Below are 25,533 nucleotides of genomic sequence, written 5' to 3' on the forward strand. Positions count from 1 at the left end.
AGGAGGGAGCGGCAAGCGCTCCGCGCCGCGGCGTGGGCTGCCGTGCTCTGGCGCGGGTGTAAGAGAACCCCTCCTCCACCCGTGTCCGTGGGGCTGGCCCCGGCGGCGGCAGGTGAGAGCGGTGCGTGGTGCTGAACGGCCGCGAAACGGCTCAGGCTTTCTAGCGGGCCCGTGGGCCGCGTCCCTGGAAGGAACAGCACCGAAGCTGCGGGGCTGCCTTCGGCTGGGGAAAATGGCACCGCCAGCGCGGTCGTGGACGGTCCGAAGGGTGAGCGGTCATCACCGCGTCCAGAAAGGCGTGAGCTGCTCCGTCTTTGGCTTGCTTGTATAAACCAGGGCTTTAGTCAGCCTTGCCGTGACAGTTGTTGTGTTCTGCTGAGACAGGTTCGCTCCAGAAGCAGAATGAGATGTTTGCGAGAGGATAAATAGAGCCATTTACCCCGGATCAGGCCATCCCAGTGTTCCCCTTCCCAGGTCTCCAGAAGCAAAGTGCTGCAGCAAGGCAGTAGCTAGTAACAGGAGAATTTGCAGCAACTTGGGGGTCAAGCCTTTAAGATGCTGAGTGGTTTATTTGGTTAGTATCAGGTTTGTCAATGGGAATGTTTACGATCAAGTAGCATCGTTGTTGGCAAGTTCCAGCCCATGCAGGGCTATCAAGTGGTCAGCTCCCCTGGAACTGGAAGTTTATGAACTCCAGACCTGCTTTTACAGAAAACACACTTGCTCTCAAAGCACAGCTCCGGTTTAAATGCTCATGTTAGTGATTTCTTGATGTTGTTGTATTTGCATTTCAAACGCTTTGAAAGGTGTGACACTGCAAAATAAGAGCATTATCTCCTTCCAGAAGAAAGTATGACCTGGAGTTAGATGAAGCCGAGAGTGATGTGTTTGGTAAAAACACATAGTTCAGCAAAACTATGGGAAACTTACAACCTACCTAAGACTGACTGCTTTCCAGACTGTTTTGTCCAAGTTGATGTTGATGATGGTGGTGGCATCTTTCTTTTCTACCGAGATTGTCACTCGGCCTCTTCCAATGGGAGGAAGGGAAAGAAGAAATTTTCAAACACCTTGATGGAAGTCTTGGATGACAAGGGATTCTAATTTAAGAGGACGAAGACATCCTATCTGCTCTGAATAGCTAGGAAGAAGGAACAGGAAATAGTAAAAATTAGTATCAGTTTTGAAAGACTGAATTAATTATGGTTATTTTTGTGTCTTAGAAGTGTAGCTTTCATACCTGGACTTTTAACTTTTCTGCTCTGAGCACTTCCTTTAAGGAGTTTGGTGGGCACATGAAGCCTTAAAGGAACTCCTGCTCACTGCAGGGAGGTTGGACTAGATGACCCTAAATGTCCCTTCCAACCCAAAGATTCTATGATTCTGCAAGCCCAAGCTAAGCTTCATTTGGTGTTTTGGGAGGAACTTACAGCAAAACAGGATTGTTGTCATGCTGAGTGCCTGAAACTGGCTGAAATGATATCTAAGACACAGTTATTAAAAGATAATAGCTGACACTTCTTTGGGTTTTTTTAATATGACTATAGGTGAACTTTTTTCTAGAAGTAAATCACCCTTCAAATAAGCTTGTGTAAAAACAAACAAAACTACAACCAACCAACACAACAAAAAAAACCCCATGCCTTCATTTGGCAAAGTGTTCAAATGTCTCTCTGCATGACAAATACTCATAATAGACTTTTTAGGAATTTCTTTCAAATTAGTAAGTTGTGAGATACCATCTTTTTGTCCTTTTGAATACACCAGTCGATCAAAACTTTAGGTTTGGTGCTAGTTGTATTTTGCTAGCAGCAATGTCCAGACATTTTTTTAGAGGAAAATTAAAGAAAAGGATAATATCCTGTCTTTGAAGTTAACTGGAAGCTGCTAATAATATAATTGAGACCTTCTCCCTCCCACCCTCCCAGCAGCAGGGAGCTATTGTGTGTGCAAGGGCTGACCAAAAGTGTCCTGTAGAGATCTTATGGAAACAGCACACTAAATCTATTCAGCAGCTGTGTGTCTTGAAGCAAAAAAAAAAAAAAAAGGTAAAAGCTCATAAATGTTCCTTCCCAGAGGAAACTTTAGTACAACACAGAATATTAACAGGACCTAAAAACAAACAACTGTGTTAACTCAAACCATACCTAACTTTGTTATCTACCTGCCTAGTTAGATCAGGCTTTTGAAGACTTGCTCGCTTACCCTCTGCAGCTGCTACTGTCACGTAACTCAGTTCAGTCAGGACTTACACTGCTCGCGATCACGGGTCAGAACGTGACAAGTAACTTTTTTCACTGTTGGGATTTTTGCTTCTCTTTATTTCAGCCATTACTGGTAAAATGGCTGCTAATGAGGATTACAGTCCAGCCCAGTTATTATACTTGAAATTTTTGACTGCCTGCTGTTGTACAGACATTTTTAGTAGTGGACTTGGCCTAGGTCATAGCTGATTTTGAGAAACTGATGCGATGTAAAACTGCTTCCTTATTGTCTAAAATGAAACAACAAAAAATGGGGCAAGGGGGTGAGTCTGTTGGGTAAGCGAGTCCAACATTCAGGTGTGCTTTATTCCCTGCCTTTCACCAGTTATTGTAATATTTTCCTTTGCAGTTGTTTGTGTATTTAAACTATTGGGGATTATCAGTCCTACCCTAGCAGCAACTTAGCTGTGCTGGAAGATCTACCTAGCCACTTGATCAGTGGAGCAGGTGAACTTTCTGAAAATGTTTTATGGTAAAAACATAAGTTTTCTTTTTTAATATCAAATTAATTAAATCACTACAAATCAAAGGTACTGTGTAGTAGTTTAAGGTCTGTCTTCACATTACACACCCAGTTTCTTTTGTCTGGTGCTCACGCCACTGTGGGTGTAGGTGTATACCTGCCTGGTCCTGGCCAGTGTCTGAATGCTTTGCCCTGAATTGATCCAACTTCTTTTGGGATAGAATTCAAGATCTTCATATTACTCCAGAGAGGAACATTTTATTTTGGCGGCAGCTGAGTAAATGGGACATAACTTCATTCAAGCCTATGCTTGTATCATTACAGGCAACATTAGATCTTTCTCAGTTTGTGAAAGAGACTATATATCTTAAAATTAGGTAGGAATTGTTCTCCAGGTTCTTCAATGCTCTTCAAGACTCTAACCGCTCTCCTGGCTGGGTTCTTACTCTTGTATTAATGTACAGTATTAATGGACAGTAGCACAAGAGCAAATAGATATAAATTGGCCTTTCTCTTAACAAGCTCTTCTCTCTCTTGCTTGGAGCTACCCGACAGGTAGTAGGAAGCAATCAGACCCCCTCTCAGCTTTTGGTTTGTTCAGTTTAAGCCAAGTTCTTCTCATCCTCTGTAAAACAGGTCATTCTTCATAGCTTTTATCATCATATATACTATATATAATTCATATTTCTTCACCATGGACATTAAGAGCTGTACACAATACAACCTGATATGTCAGCAGAAAAACTTTCCTGGAATTTTGACTGAAACACCCAAAGGTGCCACCTATTTTATAATGGTGCTAGTAGCTCAAAATGATCTTGTGATAGCAAATAAGGCCAGCCGTTTCGTTTCTTTCTGTCATCTCAACTAAGGCGGCCCTGGCTTATTGTAGAAGCTCTTGTTATTCATCTTCAATGTTCTTTGCTAAAAGCCATCCTACTGGTGTCAGCAATGTCACAGCCATATAAAACCGGTTACTTCTCTGCTGCCTGGGCCCCTTGGACGGCTCAGTTTGCCACTTGTTACCTTTAGCACCAGTGCTGTGAGCTGCTGGCTCTCGGAGGACAGAGTACTTCTCTAGAAATGTGGAGACCGCTCTTGCCACTGTCCTGCACAGTGATCTGACCTGCATAGTCTACCCTCTCTTGCCTTTCTTCTTCAGTCACGTATTTAGGCTGCAGATCCTCGAAGGACAGGCATTTTTTGCACACTGAGCAGATCGTGACAAGCACAGCAACCTCACTCAGGCCTCTAGGTACTCCCTGTGAAATGCTGTGAGAATATCATATAGGGAGGGATCAGAAGAGTCCTCTGCCTCCAGTCTGCATTACTTTTCCCCCAGTGTCCAGGAGGGTCCATGTGACATTCTCCTGGAAAGGAGCTGCCTGCCTGAAAGGATCTTCTGTTTCTAAAATTCTTTCTTTTGTACAAAATGCTGAACTCCTGACAGCGATAGCTGAGCTGATGGCTTTATGGTTCTTTATGGGTCTAGGGGACTAACTTGGCAAAACTGTTTTTCCTCCAGATTTTGGGATCCAGGTGGGCTCTCAATGATCTAGTTGACCTCTCCCACTGCCAAAGGTAGGCTTCAACTTGATGCTTGTGGAAGTCAGAACAAGTGAAAGACTTTGTCCAGGGCAGTATCTATAAAGTTCAGCTATACTCATTTTATTTGCAGTTTTGTGGAATATTTCCCAGTTTTAAGAGGAGTCTGTACTGAAATCTTGGGAGATATTGTGAAGATACTTTCATTATTTGGTTTTGAAGCGAATTATTATTAAATAGAATGTTACTGAATGAGTTTGTTTTCCTGTGGAAATGAGCGCCTTTTGGAAAGTAACCAGATCCTGCTTCCTCCAAGCTTCAGGCATTTTAACCAGGGGAGTCATAGCACTGTCCAGCTGCATTCAAGGGGATTTTCTGAGATGTCAGCAGAATATGCATTTACTATCCTGGTGAATTCAAGGGAGCTTCATAGCATGTAAGCAGAACATGTGTTCTTTAACTTGCATACTGCAGGTGACATAAGCCAGCAGCATTTGGATGAACAAAATGAAAAAGTGTTCTTTTACTGTCTATAAATCCAGAGGCAGGGTGCTGATTTCTAATAGACACCCATACAGGAGTCATAGCTGTTCTGATACCCTCTTTCTCCTGTCTAAATATGGGGTATATATAGTCCTGTATGTATACCCATCACTGGGTAGATGGAAAAGGCTGGGTGACTTCAGAACAACCTTTTCCAACACTTAGTTGTTGGAAGAAGTCTTCTTAACTTGCCAGGTGACATGACAACCATCTCTTCATTCAGGGTATCTCAGATCCATGAGCTTATGCATATACTCTGAACTCCCTTCTCTCTCCAATGGTTCCACTACTGAAGAAGACTCTGAAGTAATATCTTGTATCTTCAAAGTGTATGCATATATTCATTTTACTGGCTTGCCTTAGTGATGTTTGCAGTAACTGTTCCCATAAGAGTGCAACCCTTACAGATAAGCACAGGAGGGTATGTGCAAAGCACTGCTGTAAGATGAAAAAGCATCATGTGCATCAGGTAAAATGTAAAAGCTCCTGGCCTGCTGATTTTTTTTTCCCCACTATGGGGATGTTTGTTGCTATGTATTTCCCCCGTTAATACTCCAAATCACTTGCTACGACACTCTCGCAGACAAGGTATTTTCTGTGTCAGAAACAACACTTTGGAGTCTTTGAAGAAAGTGCGTTTTAAATTATGGCCTGGAAAAAACAGTGAGGACAGAGGATTTTGAATAAAGAAGAGAATTTCATAAAGGGGACAGGTGTGTGGTCATAGAGAACTTAAGTGACAGCAAGCAGAGGGAGAAGAGAACTGGAGTCATTGCATCCCTTGCAGCATAGATTAGGTCTAGAAGACTTACACAGTTGTAGATTTCCATTAGATTTATAATTTTGGCAACTAACATTGCAGGGTTTCCAACTCTTGCAGCTGTTGATCTGCACAGTGACTTTGAACCCCCTGGGCTTATTGGCAGATTAAATTAACGTTAATTTGAATGATCAGGGAGTCCCATGCAAACAGAATGCATGGGACTGTCTGCACTTACGCAATCAACCTGCACGTATGCAGTGGCTATGAGCCTGCAAGTCACTAGCTTTTATGGGGCTGACTGATGTTCAGAAAGCTGCTTTTCTGTAGAATCAGTATTTCATCACCCAAAGCAATAGCGCTGTCAGGTACGTCATCGTATATCCAATCCAGAGTCTTCATGTGACGCAAGCTGGAGTAGCCCCATTGGCCTCACTGATATTAAAAATGACTCATTCTAGCAGGGGACCTGGCTGTATTTTTTGCCTTTGCCATGTTTTTAGTGAGAAAGGATTTGTTTCACAGTTAATTTATTGCAGGTGAAACGTTCCCATTTCCCCTGTTTCTCCAACCAAATGCAACTTTGCATTCCCATCTAGGAACACTGCCCTAGGTTCGGTGAAATGAAAATGCCTGATGGTGGATAGAACGTAAGGGGAATGTACAAAGGAGTATAGGGAGCGATGGATTAAAGTGTGTGTGCCTGCTGGAGCTAGTGTTTTATCCTTCCTTACGCAGCTCGAGAGCTCCTGGGCAGCTGGTGGCTGTGAGCCAACCTGGGGTGTGTCGCTATGGCTCTAGGTTGGATTGCTGTTATGGCTGGAAAAAGAACAACAAGGGCCACTGCGAAGGTAACATTAATACTTTATGCTTTGGTACTAATAAAGGGATTTCATATATGTCTCCCAAAGTTACAGAAGGAAACCCTCTGAGGAGTGAAATCTCTTAACTCTGTGAGACAATGAATGAAACATGTTTGAGAGACCATCTCCTCAAAAAAGCAGAGCTTTGAGTAAATAACACCAAACAATAAAATACATATTCAAAAATTCTTAGATGCAGAAGGGATCATCTGTTCTAACCCCCTGTACAGCCCTGGTCAGTGCCTATACTTTTGAGTAAGTGCCAAAAATGCAGTGTTTTCTAATGCTCCATATGGGCCCCTAAAATGGTTTTCTATGAATTGGTATCCTTTATCTTCAGAGTACACAGCCTCTGAGAACCAGGAGGTTTTAACTTTCTGAAAATATAAATAAAACCCAAGCAATAAGAGTGCCTGACTTGAGCTTGGGTAGCCAGCCAGTGTTCTGGTCTGTGGATTGTTGGCTTAATGAAGAGTTGATGACTCTTAAGACATTTCTAATTTGTAAAAGGTCTACAGATCCCAAGGAGAAGGTGATGTGGAATCTCTCTCTAGCTGTGCTTGGGCAAAACACAATAAAGTCATAAAATAAATGTTTTAGGAATCTTTTTCAGATGTTGTACCTGTTGTTCCAGAGAATTTGGCATTGTATATCTGGTGAGTTTGAATAGAGGCTTAGGATTATTCATTGATGAAAATCAACAGACTGATGTCTAAAAGGGAAAGATGAAAAAAGCCTCTGCCCTGTATATTTAGCATGACAGTTTAAAAAAGGAAAAACTGGTGAATACCTTTATTAATATTTATGCATTGCTTAAGAGCACCTTAGTTTTGATGCAGATTAATACCTTGAGGGACAACTGGCAAATGTAGCTTCGATCAGTCAGTGAAGTAAGTTATCTTGTTGTAAAGCAATAGGGTGTTTTATTAGTAAAATTAAGTTTTCATAGATTTCTAAGATTCTTCTTTGGAAGATTTCTTTAAGCCAACTATAATGTAATTCTGCATTATAAATCCAGAGGCAGTGGTGTTCTCTGCTTCAGTGTTAGTACTCAGCTGGTCTCCCACTACACCACATTGCGTTCAGGAATATGGGTAGTGCTGAAATATGCCTTAATCTGCAGAGCTAGTAAATCTGCATGAATCTTTAAATGGAGGGAAGATAGTTGAATTCAGCGGTATGAATTTGAATTAAGGGTTTTATTATATAATAACTAAGACTGTGACTTTCCTATTCCCTATTGTTTGGATAGCAGCTTAATTACACAAGGTAGTGAGATGTGCATCCTGGTGCATACTCTTCTGCTGCTTTTCCAGACCTAGTCCTGATTTAAATGCGTGTTTGGTTTGCTTTTCCTGAATAACCCTCATGTTGACCATCACATTGACTGTAGGAGCCTTAAGCTTTATAAAAGCCAACTTTTCATTTCTGACTAATGATCCAGAGGGCTGAGAGAAAATCTTTATTTTTTAATGCATCCAGGCTAAGCACAGCCCTCTCAAGTAATTCTAAACCTAGTGCAATTATACATATTGGGATGTGTGGTAAGGATAGTTGCCTGACCGTTTGACGGATGTGCTCTGGATGTTCCACCATGGGATGGACGTGTTCCTCAGCTGTAAATGAGGAGGTCCAAGAGTGGAAAAGTGCTGTAAGGTAATATGTCTCCTGTGGCTGCAGGAGTGCTGTTGCCTCTTTCCTACTCCAGATGCCAAGCATAGCAAGTCAAGGTGCTGGCTAGGTGCTTCTCACCCAGCCTTCTCAAAAATAGGGAAAAGGCAAGAGTACAAAACTAAATGTGAATCATAAGCATGGCAGAAAAAGCATGAGGGAAATAGCTAAAAGGACCCCCTTCTTTTCCAGGTCTTTACAAACCTGGAAGAGCACACACTTTTTTAATCCGTGCTAGTGTCACTTTTCTCCAGCAGAAATAAAGTACTGATCAATAGCTCCTGTGCCCAAACTAGAGGGAGAGACATGGAGGATGTTGAACTTGTACAACAAGTTTTTAGGCAACAAAACAGGGCAAAAGTTCTCAGACAGAATATTTCTAACTTTTTCTCTTTTTTCTCCTTTCTCTTCCTGACTCCTCCAGCTATCTGTGGACATGGCTGCAAGTACGGCGAGTGCCTGGGACCAAACAAATGCAAATGTTTCCCTGGATTTACTGGGAAAACCTGTAATCAAGGTTTGTGCACATGGGGATATTACTCCAGAAATCAGGCTGTTGATGTTCTGACTCCTTATCTTGTACTATGGGTTGTGTCATCTTCCAAAATAATAAAACAAGATATTTTCTTGTTTACATAAAAGAGCTTAGGGTTTAAGGCTCTTGCACCTCCAACATCCCAGGCAAGCTCTAAGCCTCCTCAGCACACAGAAGTTTGAACCTATATCATATATCTCCCATGGGCTGATGACAAGGGCAAACTGTCATATTTATAGTCAGAGGATTAATACATGGAGAAATTATATAGGAAATTATTGGAAGAGATGGAAGTCAAATCCAAAACACATGTTATTTTCTAAACTAGCAAACTAACTAGAAGGTTAGTTACTTTCTTAATTAACCTTCTCATCAGAAAGACATGCAATTATTGCTAGACATGTAATTTCTCAGGCTGCCTGGGTCAATGCCATCTGTTTGCATATTCTGATTTTTTTTTATTTTTGAGAACACAGAATTGGGAATCTTTAGAATTGCATATTCAGAAAGTTTGAATGCACCACTTTCCCTCCATAAACTTGAAATTAGACATGGAAATATTTCAGCTAACACATTGGTGAGAATTCAGCTTTTTTTCCTGTTCCAATATATGAGACCCCTGTGTTGGATCAGATGAAAGGAGCACTGTGCATGGAGAGAGGCCTTCCTACAGCACTGCCGATGAGCAAACTGCAACTGCTGTGAGGGAAGCATGACATAAAGGCCACATGAATGGATGGGTCTGTCCTTGCTACTTTCCTAAGCACCTTCAGTTTTTGCTTGAAGATGTTGCATTGAGATACTAAACACACATTTTTCAGAGTCAAAACAACCCATTTATTACACAGTATCTTTCAAACAACATGCTATAAAACTATACTGTTAAGTATTTTAGAAAACACCATCTTCTGCACTTTTGATGTTGCTTGGAGGGAAATGAGTCAATTCCTCAGTACCACTAGAGAAGAAAATGAAACAGCTGCTGTGGCTGTATATAATAGATATGTTGGTACCACTTACAACTTCGTCCTCTAAAGACACAAATTTGACCTCAAAAATTATTTAGCAGTTTAAATGTTACCAAAAGGCAACAGAGAAGCCCCAGTTTTAAGGTATTTTCTGCAGAGTAACCAGCTAGATTTGATGTGCCTTCCACACACAAGTAGACTAGTTCCTGTCCTTGCAGTAGATTCAGAGTCTGAGACTCGGTGGAAGCACCGCACAGACCTACATGTGCAAATTGCCTGTTAGCTCCCTGGGCTGTTCTATCTTCTGAAGCATGGCCAGGAATTTTTTAGTAAAGGGGTGGCTGGCAGAGGCCAGAAAAGTCCCGAGCTATTTCGATAGTATAGCCTTATAGGTGGTCAGGTTCCAGCAGCCAGGAATGCTCAGAGCCACTTTTAATTTACTGGCAGATACAGCCCTGGTCTGTCCTTACAGAAGAATACCCTGCTGAGCAAGCTCAACATGAGCTAACTAAAATAACAGAGATAAGGGGACCATATTAGTCTGCCACCGAGTCTGAGCTAAATCAGCTTTATCTCCATAGGTTCTTTTTTAGAGCTGTATATACTCTCTATGCATTACTGTGCATTGTGCAAGATAGGTGCAGCTAAGCACTTTTGAAAATTTATAGTCTAAGTGGAATAACTTTTGTTCCCTTCTAGTTTCTTTGTTGTGAGAGTCTTGGTTATTTAGTGGAGCCACAGTAGAACGAAAATCCAATGTCATTTGCAAGCTGATAAGTTGTGCTTTTTTAAACAGACCCTTTGTTTAAATAACAGAATGCAACCCTCTTTTTTTCTTCCCTGGGCTGAGCTGTAACAAACTCTTCTGCACATATATAACCACCACTAAGTTTATGCTTTGAATGGTCTGGAGATTTTTCTGTGGTCTGCAGGGCGCATAGACGTGCGAACAGATGCTTCTCCCATTGGAAGTGAGCTGCACAGGCTCAGTGCTTGGACAGTTGCATCTTTATTGAAGTTGTGTTGTTGGTAATATGTGCCATTAAACATATGTTGAATGGGCTGCGTATGCTGGTGCGTTCTGTCAATGAGTTCTGTCTGTTTGCTACTGAGGGTTTAAAATACAAGCAGGAGAGGTGTCAGTTCACAGAAGTCACAAGCACAGCTGTTGTCCCCCTGTCATAGGGCCAATACTATTGACAGCACTGCTCTGCCTGTACCACTCAAATTAAACTTTTTAGGATTCTAGTTTTCTCCCTGTGAAAGATAGCTATTGGGAATTTGAAATTAATTTAGTTTCTGCAAAGCCTTTTAAATCGTGGATTTTGAGAAGGATTTAGGATGCTTTTATTCTCAGGATTTTGAGAGTTTTGAGATTTGTTCTTTGATTCTTAAAGTCACATAATTCTTGCCATATATTGTATTTCATTTCTGCTACTGACAACCTTGGTGCCAATGTGTAGCTCAGAAAAAAAAAATAAAAATCTTTGTTTCACTTTAGCTCAAGCTGATTTGCTGTTCTTAGTCTCATGTTTTTGCCTTTCTAGTACAGAGGTCAACTGGAGGCCTAAAATCTCCAGTTAGAATCAGAGAAATACAGAAGAATAACTCCGAGAAAAGAGACTAACTCCAATTGTCTCCCCACCCTTCCATCTCTTCCTAACAAGCTGCCAGATGTGGCCAGAGTTTGCATTAGTTTTTCAGGTTTAGAGGTCTGTGTATGTTAGTGTTGCTAGCAGCCTTTCAGCCAGATGGTCTGCTAAGCTCTCATCTTGCAAGGGGCTGGCTCATTTTCAGTCCAGGCAATTTTACTGTGGGGAATTCAAGACACTAGGCAATATTATCCACCTATATGTATGAATATATGTATATAAACCCAGCACTCACTTCATTCCAATGACTTCTGCAGATCTGAATGAATGTGGAGTGAAACCACGTCCCTGTGAACACAGATGTATGAATACACATGGCAGCTACAAGTGCTATTGTCTCAACGGGTACATGCTTATGCCAGATGGCACATGTGCAAGTAAGTAATAGAGCTGATAGGACAGGCACACCCAAATCATCTAATCACACTTGATCCCAGCAGATTTTCTCCTTGTGATGAGTGGATTTAGCTCATTCAGGATAGGGTCATTGCCTTAGCTCTCTGGTACTGTCAGCAGCTGAAAGAGACTTTCTATTTGGCAGTATCTGGATAAAGTAAACTAGGTCATACTTGTATTTTGGTGTTCAGAGGAATTTTTGTCCCGACAGAAGTAAAAATCTTTGATAGCATTACTTCAGATGAAGGACAGCTAGTATAGCCTTGGTATATAGTCCTGCCGGTTCACCTGTTGAATAAGGATGAATGAATCTATCCAAGCAGAGCACCACTGTAGACTGCTTTTTACTCTGCTGAATTTTATGCCATTACTCCTTGCTTTACCTTTGTGTGTTCCCTGACTCATTCATTTTCTCTGAGTGTTGATATGCTTCCTACACTTGCTGGCAGCTTCTTGCAAACATTTGTTCACTGAGCTAAGGCTCATCTAAACTGTATTTCTACCTATTTTCTTTGTCTTTAAGCCAGAAATGTAATAGAAAGTATTCTGCTTTCATAGTCAACCTGATTTTTATGACCTAAGGAAGCTTCTTATTTTTCGATGACACTGTTTTGTTTGTAGAAAATACTTTTTTTTCTTCACCTGAGCTTTTCCATACAGAAATTTTGTCTTTGAATTTCACAAAACCTTAGGTAACATGGTGACAATCCTTTCTGGAGTCCACGAGACTGAAGCAGATGCATCAGTTGGACAAGGAAGCTAACTGCTCTCAGCAGTGGAACAATCTGCTTGAGAGGTCTGTCCTAAGCAATGGACCTAGCTGTATGCAGCACAACCTTTCCCATCGGTAGGACAGAGAACCATAAACTCTGAAAGGCTTTCATCTCCAGACCTTGGAGACAACCATTCACTAGGCAGGATGTCCATCTGACGAGTTGGCTGTCAGGTTGGGGATAACTGGAAAAATACCCAGCCTTAGCAAACACTTGCAGGAGTGCAGGGTCTGGAGCTCTGGGGCAGGCAGAAAAGCCAGAGCTCCTACTCTCTCTCTCATAGCCGGGAGACTGAGATTGCTGCAAAAAGTGCCTGGAGCCAGAGCTTTTGGAGGGTTTCCTGCAGCGCGGCTCAGGATTGCGCCTCTGCGTTACTAACCGTGGTGGGTATCACCAGCAGACAACAGCTGCAGGGCCCCGAGATCCCCGAGAAATGGATATGAATTCCGTCCATTTCTTCCAAGATAATTTGTGTATCTGCTGACATCACATACCAAGCAGTTTTCAGTAAGGCCGCTGTCTTATGGACAGCTGAAGTTGGCAGAAGCCAAAATTACAGTTAGAAGAAACTATCTTTTGATCCCAGTGGCAGTTTTGTACCATCCATCCCTCACTCCTGTGCCTCTGAGCACAAACAATTGCTGCAGCCACGCTTCTGAACCAAGTCAGAAAACTAGATCCAGGTTGTTACTAACCATTTCCGCTGGATTAGATTTAAGACAGTTTTAGTTCAGGACTGGTTTCCTGATTTAAGAAATTCTGCATTTGTACCAAATTTGTACCAAATGTGCAGTTGCACCATCTCTTGCTTAAGCCAGCACAAAACACTGAATTTCTTAGTGGCAGTAGCAGCCACTGTTGTGTATATATGAAAAAATTGCCTGAAGAGCTGTGATCCCCGGAGCTTGCTTTGTCACAGAGAAACATTATTTCTCAGTGGAACCCCGACAAATACTGACAGAATGAAACCAAATTTCAGGGGAAAGATGAGGATTCCAGTAGAAGGGAAGTCTTCATTCTTCACAGCTCTAGTGAAGCCAGCAAAAAATGTTAATCCAGCTTGTGCTTCATTAGCCCAACCCATCTGCCACCTTCGAGTTCTGAATAGCCTTTATTTTTCTTAAGCAGAAACTATGATTATGAAATGAAGTAGTAAATTATTTACTCAAGTAGACATTATTCTTGGCTAAGTCTACTAGCGTCCCATTTCCTCTGATGCTAACTTAAGCTTGTGCTCAGATGAAATGCTAGGTTATGTAACCAGTTCTAGAATTCTCATCATTTTATTCAGACAAACATTTTGAGCATAATGTTGCTCCTTTTGAATCAAATTCTCCATGCTGTAAGTCTCCTTAGCAAGATGAAGGAGCCGACTGTGAGCAGTCAGGCTTATCTGCAACCATGCCAAGGGACTGTGGAGCTGGAAGAATGGTATCAGAAAAATGTGGCTTTGGGCCACAGAGGTACATTGCTTAAAATAAGTAGTAGTTTAGTACATAACACAAAATCACTTAAACTCTGACAGAATTACTATACTAGATCTGATTAACAGTTCATCTAAGCCAGTATTATGTCTAACCAAAGCCAGGAATAGGAGCTTCAAACAAAAGAGAAAATGGAGAATTATGAATTATAGTAGAATAATGTTTAGTAAGTTTCTTCATTACCAGTTAGGAAGTAGATGATGTGACAAAGTATTATAATTTACCATCCATCTTTTTCTAACTCTTACCTCCTGTATGTTCTCATTAATACACAAGTAAAATACATTTGCAAATACAGTGAATTCTTGGCCTTGAATATTTATCACTTAGCCACAAAGTCTAAACAAACCAGTCTAAGAAAAATAACTTTATCACAGATTAAACAGATTAATTTTAATAGCACACAGAAGTAATATGTTTTATATTTTATATTCAAATCAAATAATATGGCTGTAGATGTATATAGACCTGCATACATCATTGTCTTTTCTATACACTGTTACTGTACACTGTTCTGAACGTGCTAGTACCTCTGACAGTAAACATGTTGCATTTTAAAATAAAATTCATGTAATTTTCTACCTAAGTGATGAGCTAGTTTCAAGTTCTTGCAGTTGGTTTCTGTCTCAAATAAATTGACAGCTGTTCCAGGCTTTCCAGTTGCAAACAACCTATATACAGTTCTGCTTCTCGGAACACAACGAGAGTGAAGTAGCCAGAAATACTTTCTTTGCACACACCTCCATTTCTTCCAGTAAACACTTCCAAATACTACTTCTTTCCTTGGCGTCATAACACTAATGCTTCCTGGATATCTTCAGGATTTTAGAAATATCTCCTTACATATTTAATACATTTCTCCTACATTTTAGCCTCTCATAGGTTTCTCAGGCAAGATCTAGACCCCTGCATATCTCTCTAGAGGCTAATCAAAGTCATCTCCAATATTTCACACTCCTAACTAACCTATGGCAGCTAACACTTGTGTTCTGGCTAGTGCCTCATTAGATTGAGGTATCTGTTCTATAAAGGGTCAAACTAAAGGGCAGTTCTTAAGTCCATCATGCTAAATAGTTTTTTAAATCAAATTGTATACTAGAACCATGTTTAATGGTTAAGTAATAAGTACAATTCACTACCAAATAACAGTTTTATGTATAGTAAAACTATCACAATGGAAAATATAAAAAACGTTCTACTTTGAGCAATTCTGTCTCTGAATCTAAAAGGTAGTAGTAAGAAGTCACAGAAATGGGAGTAGAGAAAAAAGGAAAATAAGGGCCAATAAGGAAAGAACAAAGCGAAGGGGAGGGGGAATTTAAGATCTATCTCTTGGACTCCTGAATTTTATTACTAATGTGTTAATGTATAAACAGCTTGAATAATGATGAATGGAATTTTGTTGTTCTGATTTATTTTTGCATTCCTCCAGATCTAACTTAAGTTTAAGTGTGTGATCCCAGTCTGGATTTTTGCTGTTTTTGTTGTTTTAAATACTGTTTTCAGGTTCTAGGACGTGTGCCATGGTGAATTGCCAATACGGATGTGAAGAAGTCAAAGGGGAGGTACAGTGTCTTTGTCCATCAGGTGGCCTTCAGTTAGGACCGAATGGAAGGACGTGCATTGGTATGGTTAGATAACTCACTCTCAGCTTCTTTTCTATAGGATCCTGAAAAATTGAAGAGTCGGGGAAAGGTTAATAAGTAGTTAGCTCTCCTTGCTGGCTTGAATAATGCTTCTTGTTACTCGCAGTGTGATGTAAAGCTTGCACGCTTTTTTTAAAAACTGTTCTCGTAATATTGGCCGTGTAATTCTTTGGGTGAGTCCTATCCCAAATAACTCATTAAATGTTTTGACATAATTTGGAGTCATCAACAGATTTAGTTTCTCCCTATTGTTCTGAGGTCTACAGTGTTTTGCCTGCAGGAAGCTGTTCTGCTAACATAATGTATTATAGGAGTTGAAGGTTGTGCTTGGATGGGTTTTTCTTTTATTGTGATAACCCACAATACAAGCTTCCAGATTTTTCTCCAGAAGCCTCAACATCGCTTTACCTGGGGGTTTACTGTGTGATGAAGAAAGCATTACTTACAACACTTGGTACTGTTCTGTGATACCATTTTATATTGTCATCTGACAAAGCAGTGCTGCAGCATTGCAATCCAATGCTGCAATGGTACCCATTTCAATACTGCAGCTAAATGAGCCCCTTTGAAAACCCAGTAGATGTGAAACAAACCCTCCAAAGCAGGGACCACTGCTACAACTACAGAAGAAGAGGCAGTGAAGCGCGTGTCAGAGCAGCAGGAGCAGGGCTGGGAGCTGCATCTGACCTCAGTGTCTGCAGGGCTGTGCCCTGGTAAATCAGGTCCAGGGTCTGCCTGGGCATCTTTCCAAAAGCTGGAATGCTGTTCATCACAGAACAACCCAAAAGGGTCTGAAAGTGTTCCTTTTTCAGCCCAGATGCTCTTTGTTTTAAATTTAAGAGAAATACTGCTTTGTATGTACTTTATGCCATTTCATTTTAAAATAGGACCCATAGCAGAGCTTCATATGTGAAAAAAACCCAAAAGAATTTTCCGTTCGATTTCTTCTTTATAATACCTTTAGCTAATTCTTGAAATGCAAGTTGTCCTTTTGAATCAATAAGTACATTTTCCTGTAAAACGCTAACTTGTAGCATTTGAACAATATCAATTTAAAAAAAAAACACCCAGGAAATGGTTTTTGTTTCCTTCTTTCCTATTTTCCCCTCTTTCCCAATCTAGCCTTTACTTCCTAGTCTCACATGCCTCTAAATGGGTAACACCCCTAGTCAATCACTGAGAATGGTATTTTGTGGTTTTTTAATCTTTATTCCATTCAGGCAAGCATAGAAGATTGAAAATAGCTGGGAAGTATTTTATTTCCCAGAGCTGCCCAAAATAGAATGGAAAATAGAATGGAGATACCTCCTTGAAGATATTCAAAAGCCATTTTGACATGATTCTGGGCAACCGTCTCTAGGTGTCCTGCTTGAGCAGGGTGTTGGACCAGCTGACCTCCAGAGGTCCCTTCCAACCTCAACCATTCTGTGAATCTGTGAAAAAACTTTTTGCAACAAGTGCTATTTACTAAAATGCCGTTAGCAACATACCTAATGACATTGATGATTTCACTTATTTTTACATTCTTTCTGTCACAATAGTGCAAATCCGCCAGATCATAAAGGGCAGCTTGGACATGATACCTTACAGGCAAAGAAGAATAACAGTAGCTAATCTATTTCAGATGCTTCTTACCAGTACATACTGGTTGAATAATTTCTACAGCTTAAAGAATATTTTAGATGTTGAGAGGTTTAACATTCAAACATAAATAATGAATTTTAGCTGCAATGGCCAAAACAATATTATGCTTAACATTTCAAACAAAAGGTTAAATAAATGCATCGACCAAAAGACACTGCTGTATAGAAGGACAGTTACTGTATGAATTGTTCTCCTTAACACACAGATGTAATATCAAGTCACATATGAAAGCTGTGTGGCCTTGGACTACATTACCACTTTTAGGAGCTATCAGGTAAACTCATAGGGATACTTGGCTCAACTTCCCAACTATAAACATTCCAACATGAGAACGCTATTTCTTTCCTTCAAATGAAATGAGTTTCTAATTGGAAATGACCTGCTTTGAGTAATCAGCAAGGCTTTCAGACTACTACCAGTCACAGTTAACGTGCTTGAATTATTTAAGAGCTATTTGAAGGTGAACATTGTAGACATATGTACTTAAATACAATAGACGAGTGGTTCTCTTAAATCTGTTATTGAATTATTCAGGCAACTCATTTTATTCTTTCGTATTGAGTTCATTTGTATTTACCTTGCCTACTCAAATGGATTTGGATGAATGCTGATACATATGATAGAAGGTAAAATAAACAAAAAGGGTATATATGTCCGGTGGTTGGAAATATCAGACCCTTTTTTTCTGCATGACTTGTAGTATGTCCCTGTTTTTCTGTCACCAGTTCTCCGTCTATAAAATGAGAGAGATAGTAATATCCTGCTGTATAGCATAATACTTAATAGATTATAAGATACTCTAATACTCTGGAATTAGTCACAGAAACACTATGAAAAAATAAATGTTTGAAGATCCCTGGCTATTAGTCTTAGCTTAATCCTCTTAAGCAGCTGCATTATTCCTGAACCTGCAGAGCAGAACAGCACACTAATGCTTTTTACTTTTCCTCTTCTACATGTGCATAAGTGAAAGAAAATATAACCATTATATATAAAAAAATTTAATTAAACCTAAACCTGTTGTTTTCAGGAGTACGGTGAGTCTTAAGTGTTCATTGCAGACGTAAACTTCTCACTAGGATTGAGTGCAGCAGGCTTGTCCTTTAGCTTGTGACAGACCATGGTCCTGGCAGAGGCAGCAGGAACTGAGAACCTGGGAAGGTCTGAGAACGCCCTGGAGGCTAGGGAAGTGAGACCATCATCAGAAATGTGTAGCGTGGGCAGAAAGAGGGATTTTTGACTACAGGTTTGTTTAGATATTCTTCTGTTGTTGTGCACTTTCTTTTGATCACCTAAGCACTGTAAAAGCGTTGTAGAAATGATAAAAAGATGAATTTGGTGTCCAGCAGCACTTCACAGCAATTCTAACCTGTAAAGGGCAGCAGTGTGGCACAATGAATTACGTGCAAAGTCACTGCTATGTATTATAATGTGATAGGGAAGGAAAAATGCCAAATATCATAATCGGCACTATTTTAAATTTGACGTTACAACAAAACAAATCAAATTAGTAACACTTAATTACAATGGTTGTTGAATAATGTTCTTAGGCTCTTCCCATACCAAGCTTCCTCCTTCTTTCTCCAAAACATTTGTCCCTGTCATCTGCCTTGCTTGGCAGACCACTCGCAGTCTGGAAACTCTTTCCACACTATGTCTTGACATAGCCCAGCAAGGTGGGGTGCAGACGTTCAGTAGAAAGCGCTGCTGTTGCTCTCAGTTTCCTCTTTATGGGGCTTTCTCTTAAACGATTCTCTGACATTTCCTTTCTCAGGGAAATAAAGGAATTTGTGGAGTTCCTTCTGACTCTGCTCCATGACCTGAGGGCAAATCATTGTTCCCAGTGAGGATCCTCCGCACTGCCAGTTACCCTTTCTTTTACCATGCCAGATCTCAAAATCTTCCTTAAACTTTGTTCACGTTTTGCTGGTTCATTTATATTACCGCATGCAAAAGCCACCCCCAAGTGTGAAATTATAGGACTTTTCTATTAAACAACTTGTGATAGCCAGGACTAAAACATTCCTGTGCAAATCCCAACTAGTTCTTGCTTTCCTGGTTTACTTTCTCATGGATCTGACCAGCAATCCTTCTCCTGCTCTAGACATTGATGAATGCTCCACTGGCAAAGCTGTCTGCTCTTACAACCGTAGATGTGTCAACACATTTGGAAGCTACTACTGCAAGTGCCAGCTTGGTTATGAACTGAAATATGTCAGCGGCCGTTACGACTGTGTAGGTAAGATCTAGCCCATTAATTTTCCTTCATTCTTTTTCATTCCCACACTGTGTGTCGTTCCCATCATTGCCTGAAGCATGTTGGCCTTGTCTGGGGATACTGCCTCAGAAATGGATAAAAGATGTCACGAAGAATATTCTTGGAGACACTTTGAACTTTTCTCTGGGTTTTCTCTGTGGCCTTATGAAAAACCTAATCACTGGCACTTGCAAAATAAATTGCCTTATTGTACCAAGTGAAGATGTGCCAGGGCTTGCAGTACATTAACAAGAGTTGACTACAAAGAAGTGCTACTTCTGGTACAGGTTTAGTTAAAGAGCCATTTTTTGTCCTCTTAGCTTTCAACCTGTGGTGAACAAGCAGTCCCACAATCTTTTTTTCCTTTTTTTTTGTGTCGTTAATGAGGAATGTAAATAAAGTGCATTCATGACTGTAAAAACAGTTGTTTGGATGTACAGAACTTACACCAAAAAGAAGTATGAAAATAGTAGGTTTCAATTACTTTTCAGGTCTCTCTTGCATGCCTAAGTTTTTCCCAAACAAAAATAAGTACACGCAAAATGTTATCTTGACATGCCCAACTGTTAAAACAAATGTTAAAACACCTTTCCTCCTGTTTCAGTCCATTAGCTGAATGGTGGAAGAACAACAAAGTATAAGCTACTGCAGCAGGCACTGCAGCAGTATTGTTCAAGCAGCTGACTACATAAGGGCCTGGAAGGGTTGGAACTACTACAAGAAGTACATACAAAAGAGAATTCCTGGGTTTTTTTTATATTTGCTTGGTATTAGGAATTAGGGGTGGGAGGGAGATCATAAGGCAGGTTTTGGAAACTCAAGTTTGCATTTCCTGTTGTATGCAAACACTGAAAGTCTTAAAGTGTAAAACATACTTACTTTTTCATACAGTATGTATGCAGGGGTGAAAAACTGGAGAGGTCTCAGTAGTCAGGATTTTATCTGCAAACCTGAATCTCACTCTCAGACATACCATACTTTTGAGTCAGTCTTCCTGCTTCTTCTCTCCTTGCTGACTTACATTATGAGAGGACCTGTCAGCTGCTAAAAATGAAGCATCTGGATAAAGTGCAAGTGGTGCAAAAATGTGTACAACTTGGCTCCCTCGTGTGGGAGAAATCAGAAACAGCTTTGTGATGTAGCAAAATCAGGGAAAAAGAGAACAAAACCAGTTACTCTTGATGCTTGTATGTTTTGCTGTCAGTTGAACGTAGTATTTTCCACTGAATTTTCCCTGATTATACCTTTGTTGTACAGCATTATATGTATGTTAGAGTGTTAGAGGTAGATAGAAGATCTCAACATCTTGGCATGCTCAGGGTTACTTTCCATTGCATTTCTTCTAGAGTGTATGAAAGAATGAGAAAGGTGTGGCGAATTGTTTTTTCATTTCTGTCACACGTTCTCTTGGTGCCTTTTGCTTTTTGTTAATAGAACAGCATGTTCATTAACGTTCAAACCTATAGTTTCAATCCTGTTCTCAGTCAGAAAACCACCATGTTCACTTTGTCTTCACTGGGATGTTCTACATTTTCCATGGATCCATATGCTAGTAGCTGTCAGCTAGGAGCTGACATTAGCACGAATTATTCTGCCTCCAATGGTCTCTGGACCATCTTGGTCTAACACTAGTGATTGCAATACCTGGAAACAGATGGCCAGCACATACAGACTGTCATGAAGCTTGGGTTTCAACACAGTTTTCACTAAAGCATTTATATCTTTCACTAGATGTAAATGAATGTGTGACAAATACACACAGGTGTAACCTCCATGCAGAGTGCCTCGACACCGAAGGCTCCTTCAAATGCAAATGTAAACACGGCTACCGAGGAAACGGATTTGATTGCGCTGGTGAGTACCACTGGATGGCAGGAATAGTGCTATATTGGTTTTCTCCAATAATTGATGGTTATAAGGTGTTTTCTGGGAAAGACCGTGCTGAACTCTGCTGCAGTACAAACCAAGGCAAACCTCTCCATTAAATAACATATTTATTGTATGAGTCATTGCACAGTTGATACAAGTATTATTAACTCAAATTTGTTTTGCCTATGAGTCCTCAAGTCTCATAGTATTGCTAGGAATCGCAAGTAGAACAGAAAAGAGAATTTGGCCTGAAGAAACAGAGAAAATAGCTTTAAAAATTCTACTATGTATTTTCCTCAAACTCCCACAGCTAGCCTCTTGGAGGGCTGCATGGTCTCTTCCAGAAAAGATTCAAGCTAACTTAGCAAAAAGTGAGAGGATGGAGGGAAGCCATGTACTAAACTGTTTTCACTTATAATTTTGCCTTTGTTTATCGAATATTAAAGACTTCCTGTAAAGATATCATTGCCCGGTTCTAACTGGATATGACTCTCCAGGAAGAAAGAAGCAAAAGGCTGCTCTTGTCTTTATATTTAAAATGAACCTTTTAATTTAATTCCTGTATTGAAATTAATGGTTCCAACTCCAAAGCCATTTGTACCCTTTGGATCTCAGGTATGAGTTTTTTTACAATGTTTTATGTTTTTATACTCTGTTTTAATGATCTAAAAATCATGAAGATCCCTGCCAGGATCAACCCAAAACATCTGATTTCAATCAGGTTGTTTTATAGATCAAGAACTTGACAGTGCTATGCTAAAACTATATGTATACATATATATGTATGTGTGTATATATATATGACATGTCTGTGCATATATATGTATGTGCATATATACTGTTTCTCCTACTCTATACTGCTGGAACTCATAAAAATATATATATTGCACTCCTCCAGGCTTAAAAGTTTTATGAATTTAGTGTTCATTCAAAGTATGGTGTTTTTGTTATAATGTCTCTTCTGCATTGTCATGTCTTTGGTGCCGCATTGAAACACAACTTTACATGTTTCTTTTTTTTTTTCCAGTTATACAAATGTAGCTTTTCAAGCTCAAAATTGGTCTAAAAAATGGGATATTCCAGTGAACAGTAGAGTGAGTGATAAACCCAGTGGATAGTTTTCAACTGTTTTTATAATCTGAAATTATCGTTAGTACCTCTAACTGTATAATCTGGGCATGTTAACATACATTAAACACAAAGCCAAAGCAACTCGATACATTAGTATAGATAAAACTATATTTTGGAAAATAAAAAAGCATGTTATGAGCCAGTTTCCTTGCTAGACCACATCCCTTGTGATATGTCACTGCAGTTTACTGCAACAGCAGGATGCAATGGGGCTTGAGACCTGGCTGAATAGCCAAGTAAACTGCCGTGACACATCTTGATATGGTTCTGTTAAAAGAAAATGCGCCACGGGTGAAATGTTACCAAAACCCTCAGCCAAAGAGGCTGGGGTTTTGGGGGATTTGTTTTTTTCTTTTTTAATGAGAAGCTGAACATTTCAAAGGAAAATATCTTTTTGACCAAGTCTATGTATAAAATATTCTTTCCTCAAGCAGAAACAATTCAACAGGAATGCTTGCTTAAATATGAACAAAGGAAATATTTTAGCTTGTGGAAAGGCTATGATGCATTTTTTAATGTCTATCCCTGTAAAAAAATCACTGTTGAAGATAGATGATTTCTATCTTCTCACTGGTTTTTCTATTAAATTTTTTATTCTCTCTCTGCATACTTATTCATGTCATATTTCCAATTACTGAAGTCCATTAGTTGTTTAGAAGAGGCAGAAGCTGTGCATTCATAAACTTAGTAGAAGACACCAAACGGAAAAGAGATTTAATGCAAGAGGGGATAGAGGAATAACATGCAGTAGTGAGAGAAATCAGAACCATAGGCAGAAGGTCAAAAGACAAGGGACTAACTAGAGAGATGTATACAGCAATAGAGGGGACAAAAATACAGTCAGTGGTAGGAAAAACCTGAAAAGCAGTGGTGCTAAAAAGAGACTGGTTTATCTGGTGGTAATTCCCACACGTACACCTTTTCTTAAAGAGAAGAGGAGGAGGTTCTTTTAACCTTGAATGTGTCAATAGTTGATTTTTACTGCAATCTTCAAAAAGGTCTGATCAGTGTAACTGATGGGGGCAGGACATGATTTTGCTATCAGGGAAATAGATGTACCAACCTACATTAAAATGCTAAGTGTTCTCCATGGCATATGGCAATTGTGGAAAACCTTTGGCTTTACTGAAGTCAAAGGAAGTTTTCCTGTTGGGTTTAATAGGATGAGAACACCATCCTGGGAATTTGGAGGCTGTGGCTTCACATTTCTGTTGGTGGCAGTGGCTGCAGCTCCTGCAGCCCATCCCAGCTCCCAACAGATGGGCCTGGGGTTTTGCTGCAGTGAAACAAAAGGCTTCTTAAATATGTCCCCAGTACTCCACATAATTATTCCCAGAGGGTGGGAATCCCGTTTTCACAGGGAACCTTAAATTCTTCATAGCAATTGTCTCTAGTATATAACAAACTGGCTGCCACAGCAACAGTATTAGCTTTTTACAACAAATGATAAATATTTTAATATATAGCTTACTGTTCAGAGTATGAAATGAGAGTAACTGAGCACATTGTTTATAATGAAACCTCTGTGCCTACATCTCCTCATGCTACCAAATAACATAATAAGTGAGGTAATGTAAAATTCACCTTTGCACAGAAGGTGGGGGAAATTATTTCATTTAATTTGTATGTCAATATACTAACTTAGGAGAAACCTGCTGAAACATCAGACTGCAGACAGCACTGCTTGTATGGATATGACTTCTGATTGTTCAGACACCCTTTTGCCATTCAGCACTCCTATATGCATGAAACGTTGGAGGCTGTTTCCAAACTGTCTCTAGCATACATTTCATTTGAGAATCCATAGAGGTGTTATCTTTCAAATGCTCCCTAAAAGTGTCCTACCCATTTCCATATCTGGCCTCTATCTTGCTGCAATCTCTTGCTGTTCTCAGGTTCATGTGTTTCCTGATTTCCTATTGTGCACTGAAAAACCACATTTCCCTCACCACATGCTTCTCTGTGTATTCCAGCTATTATTGAAGAATAGGATCTCACAAGGTTCCATAAGCAATTAAGATTCCTTGGGGGAATAATGAACCTATTTTTGATTCATTTTTTTGGTAGGAAACTACAGAATAGCAGGAAAAAGCAGGACTAACTTAAAGCCTACAACCTTCAGGCGTCACTCTAAGGAGCTCAACAACGGCACTCTTGTTATTGCCTGGCTGGAGGCAGACGCTACTGTTCTTCATTATGGTTTGCTGGATATCTAAATGGCAATAAAGAGTCATGACAATTCCTTTTATGCCTTTTGTATTACTTAGGATCCTTTTTTGCTCACAGGGTAACCCCTAAAACCCATATATGATTTTATTTTCTTATTAACTTGCCAGTCCCAAGATAAGTTGGATTTGACATCATAACATTTCAAAGCTTAGAAAGCAATTCTGGTCGTATCACTGGTGAGATTCTTACAATTCAATTCAGTACAGAGCCAAATACTGCTGTCATCATTCAATGAACAACACTTAACGCTTTTGTCATACCACATTTCCTACTGGAAGCATTGCTGGCTGGTTTAGCCATGTATTAAGCACAGTCCAGCATGATGAACTTGCCCTGATTTCTCAAAGCATCCTTCCCTAAATAAGATGCTAAGAATATTAGAAATGAAACAGGCTAGAAATACATATTGCTAGATGATATTCCATGGTGTGTAAAAGAGAATAATAGTCTAGAATATGTGTTTTAACCTTTTTGTGAAAGCTTTCAGACTCTCTTAAGACTATCTAGAAGAGGTTGAGAATTTATACAGTGATTTCTGAAACCGTGTCCTGCTAGTCTAATATTTACTCACATCTACAGACTCCCCTTATACATGGTAAATGGTTGTTTGTATCCCCCATTCCCTCTCCAACTTTTATATACGGAAGCTACAAAGGGAGCTACAAAAGGACTTTTCTAAAAGCCAATCTCCTAGGCTTGTCTCTCACCAGGTTTTAAAATATATTGCTAGGTGTGAAGGTGGAAGCAACGTGATGCTCTGCAGGAGTGCAGAGCAAGGTGTCTCCTGTTGCAGCTCCCTTAGGTTCAGAGCCCCAGCCAGCGCTGGCTGCAGTCACAGGC

The 25,533-nt window shown here is 40.0% G+C and overlaps 1 protein-coding gene across 1 annotated transcript; it reads left to right on the top strand.

The window, feature by feature from the left end:
• Nucleotides 1-6,313: 6,313 nt before the first annotated feature.
• LOC104615392 (epidermal growth factor-like protein 6) lies at nucleotides 6,314-24,680 on the top strand (the record flags this gene model as incomplete). Its single annotated transcript, XM_010284993.1, has 7 exons — nucleotides 6,314-6,426; nucleotides 8,534-8,626; nucleotides 11,522-11,641; nucleotides 15,424-15,543; nucleotides 19,312-19,446; nucleotides 21,196-21,318; nucleotides 24,532-24,680. Coding segments are annotated over 7 exons (853 nt in total), but the record flags the coding sequence as incomplete, so codon positions are not given.
• Nucleotides 24,681-25,533: the final 853 nt, after the last annotated feature.

This window comes from Phaethon lepturus, unplaced genomic scaffold (genome assembly GCF_000687285.1).
Source record: "Phaethon lepturus isolate BGI_N335 unplaced genomic scaffold, ASM68728v1 scaffold19374, whole genome shotgun sequence".
In the NCBI taxonomy this organism is placed as follows: Eukaryota; Metazoa; Chordata; class Aves; order Phaethontiformes; family Phaethontidae; genus Phaethon; species Phaethon lepturus.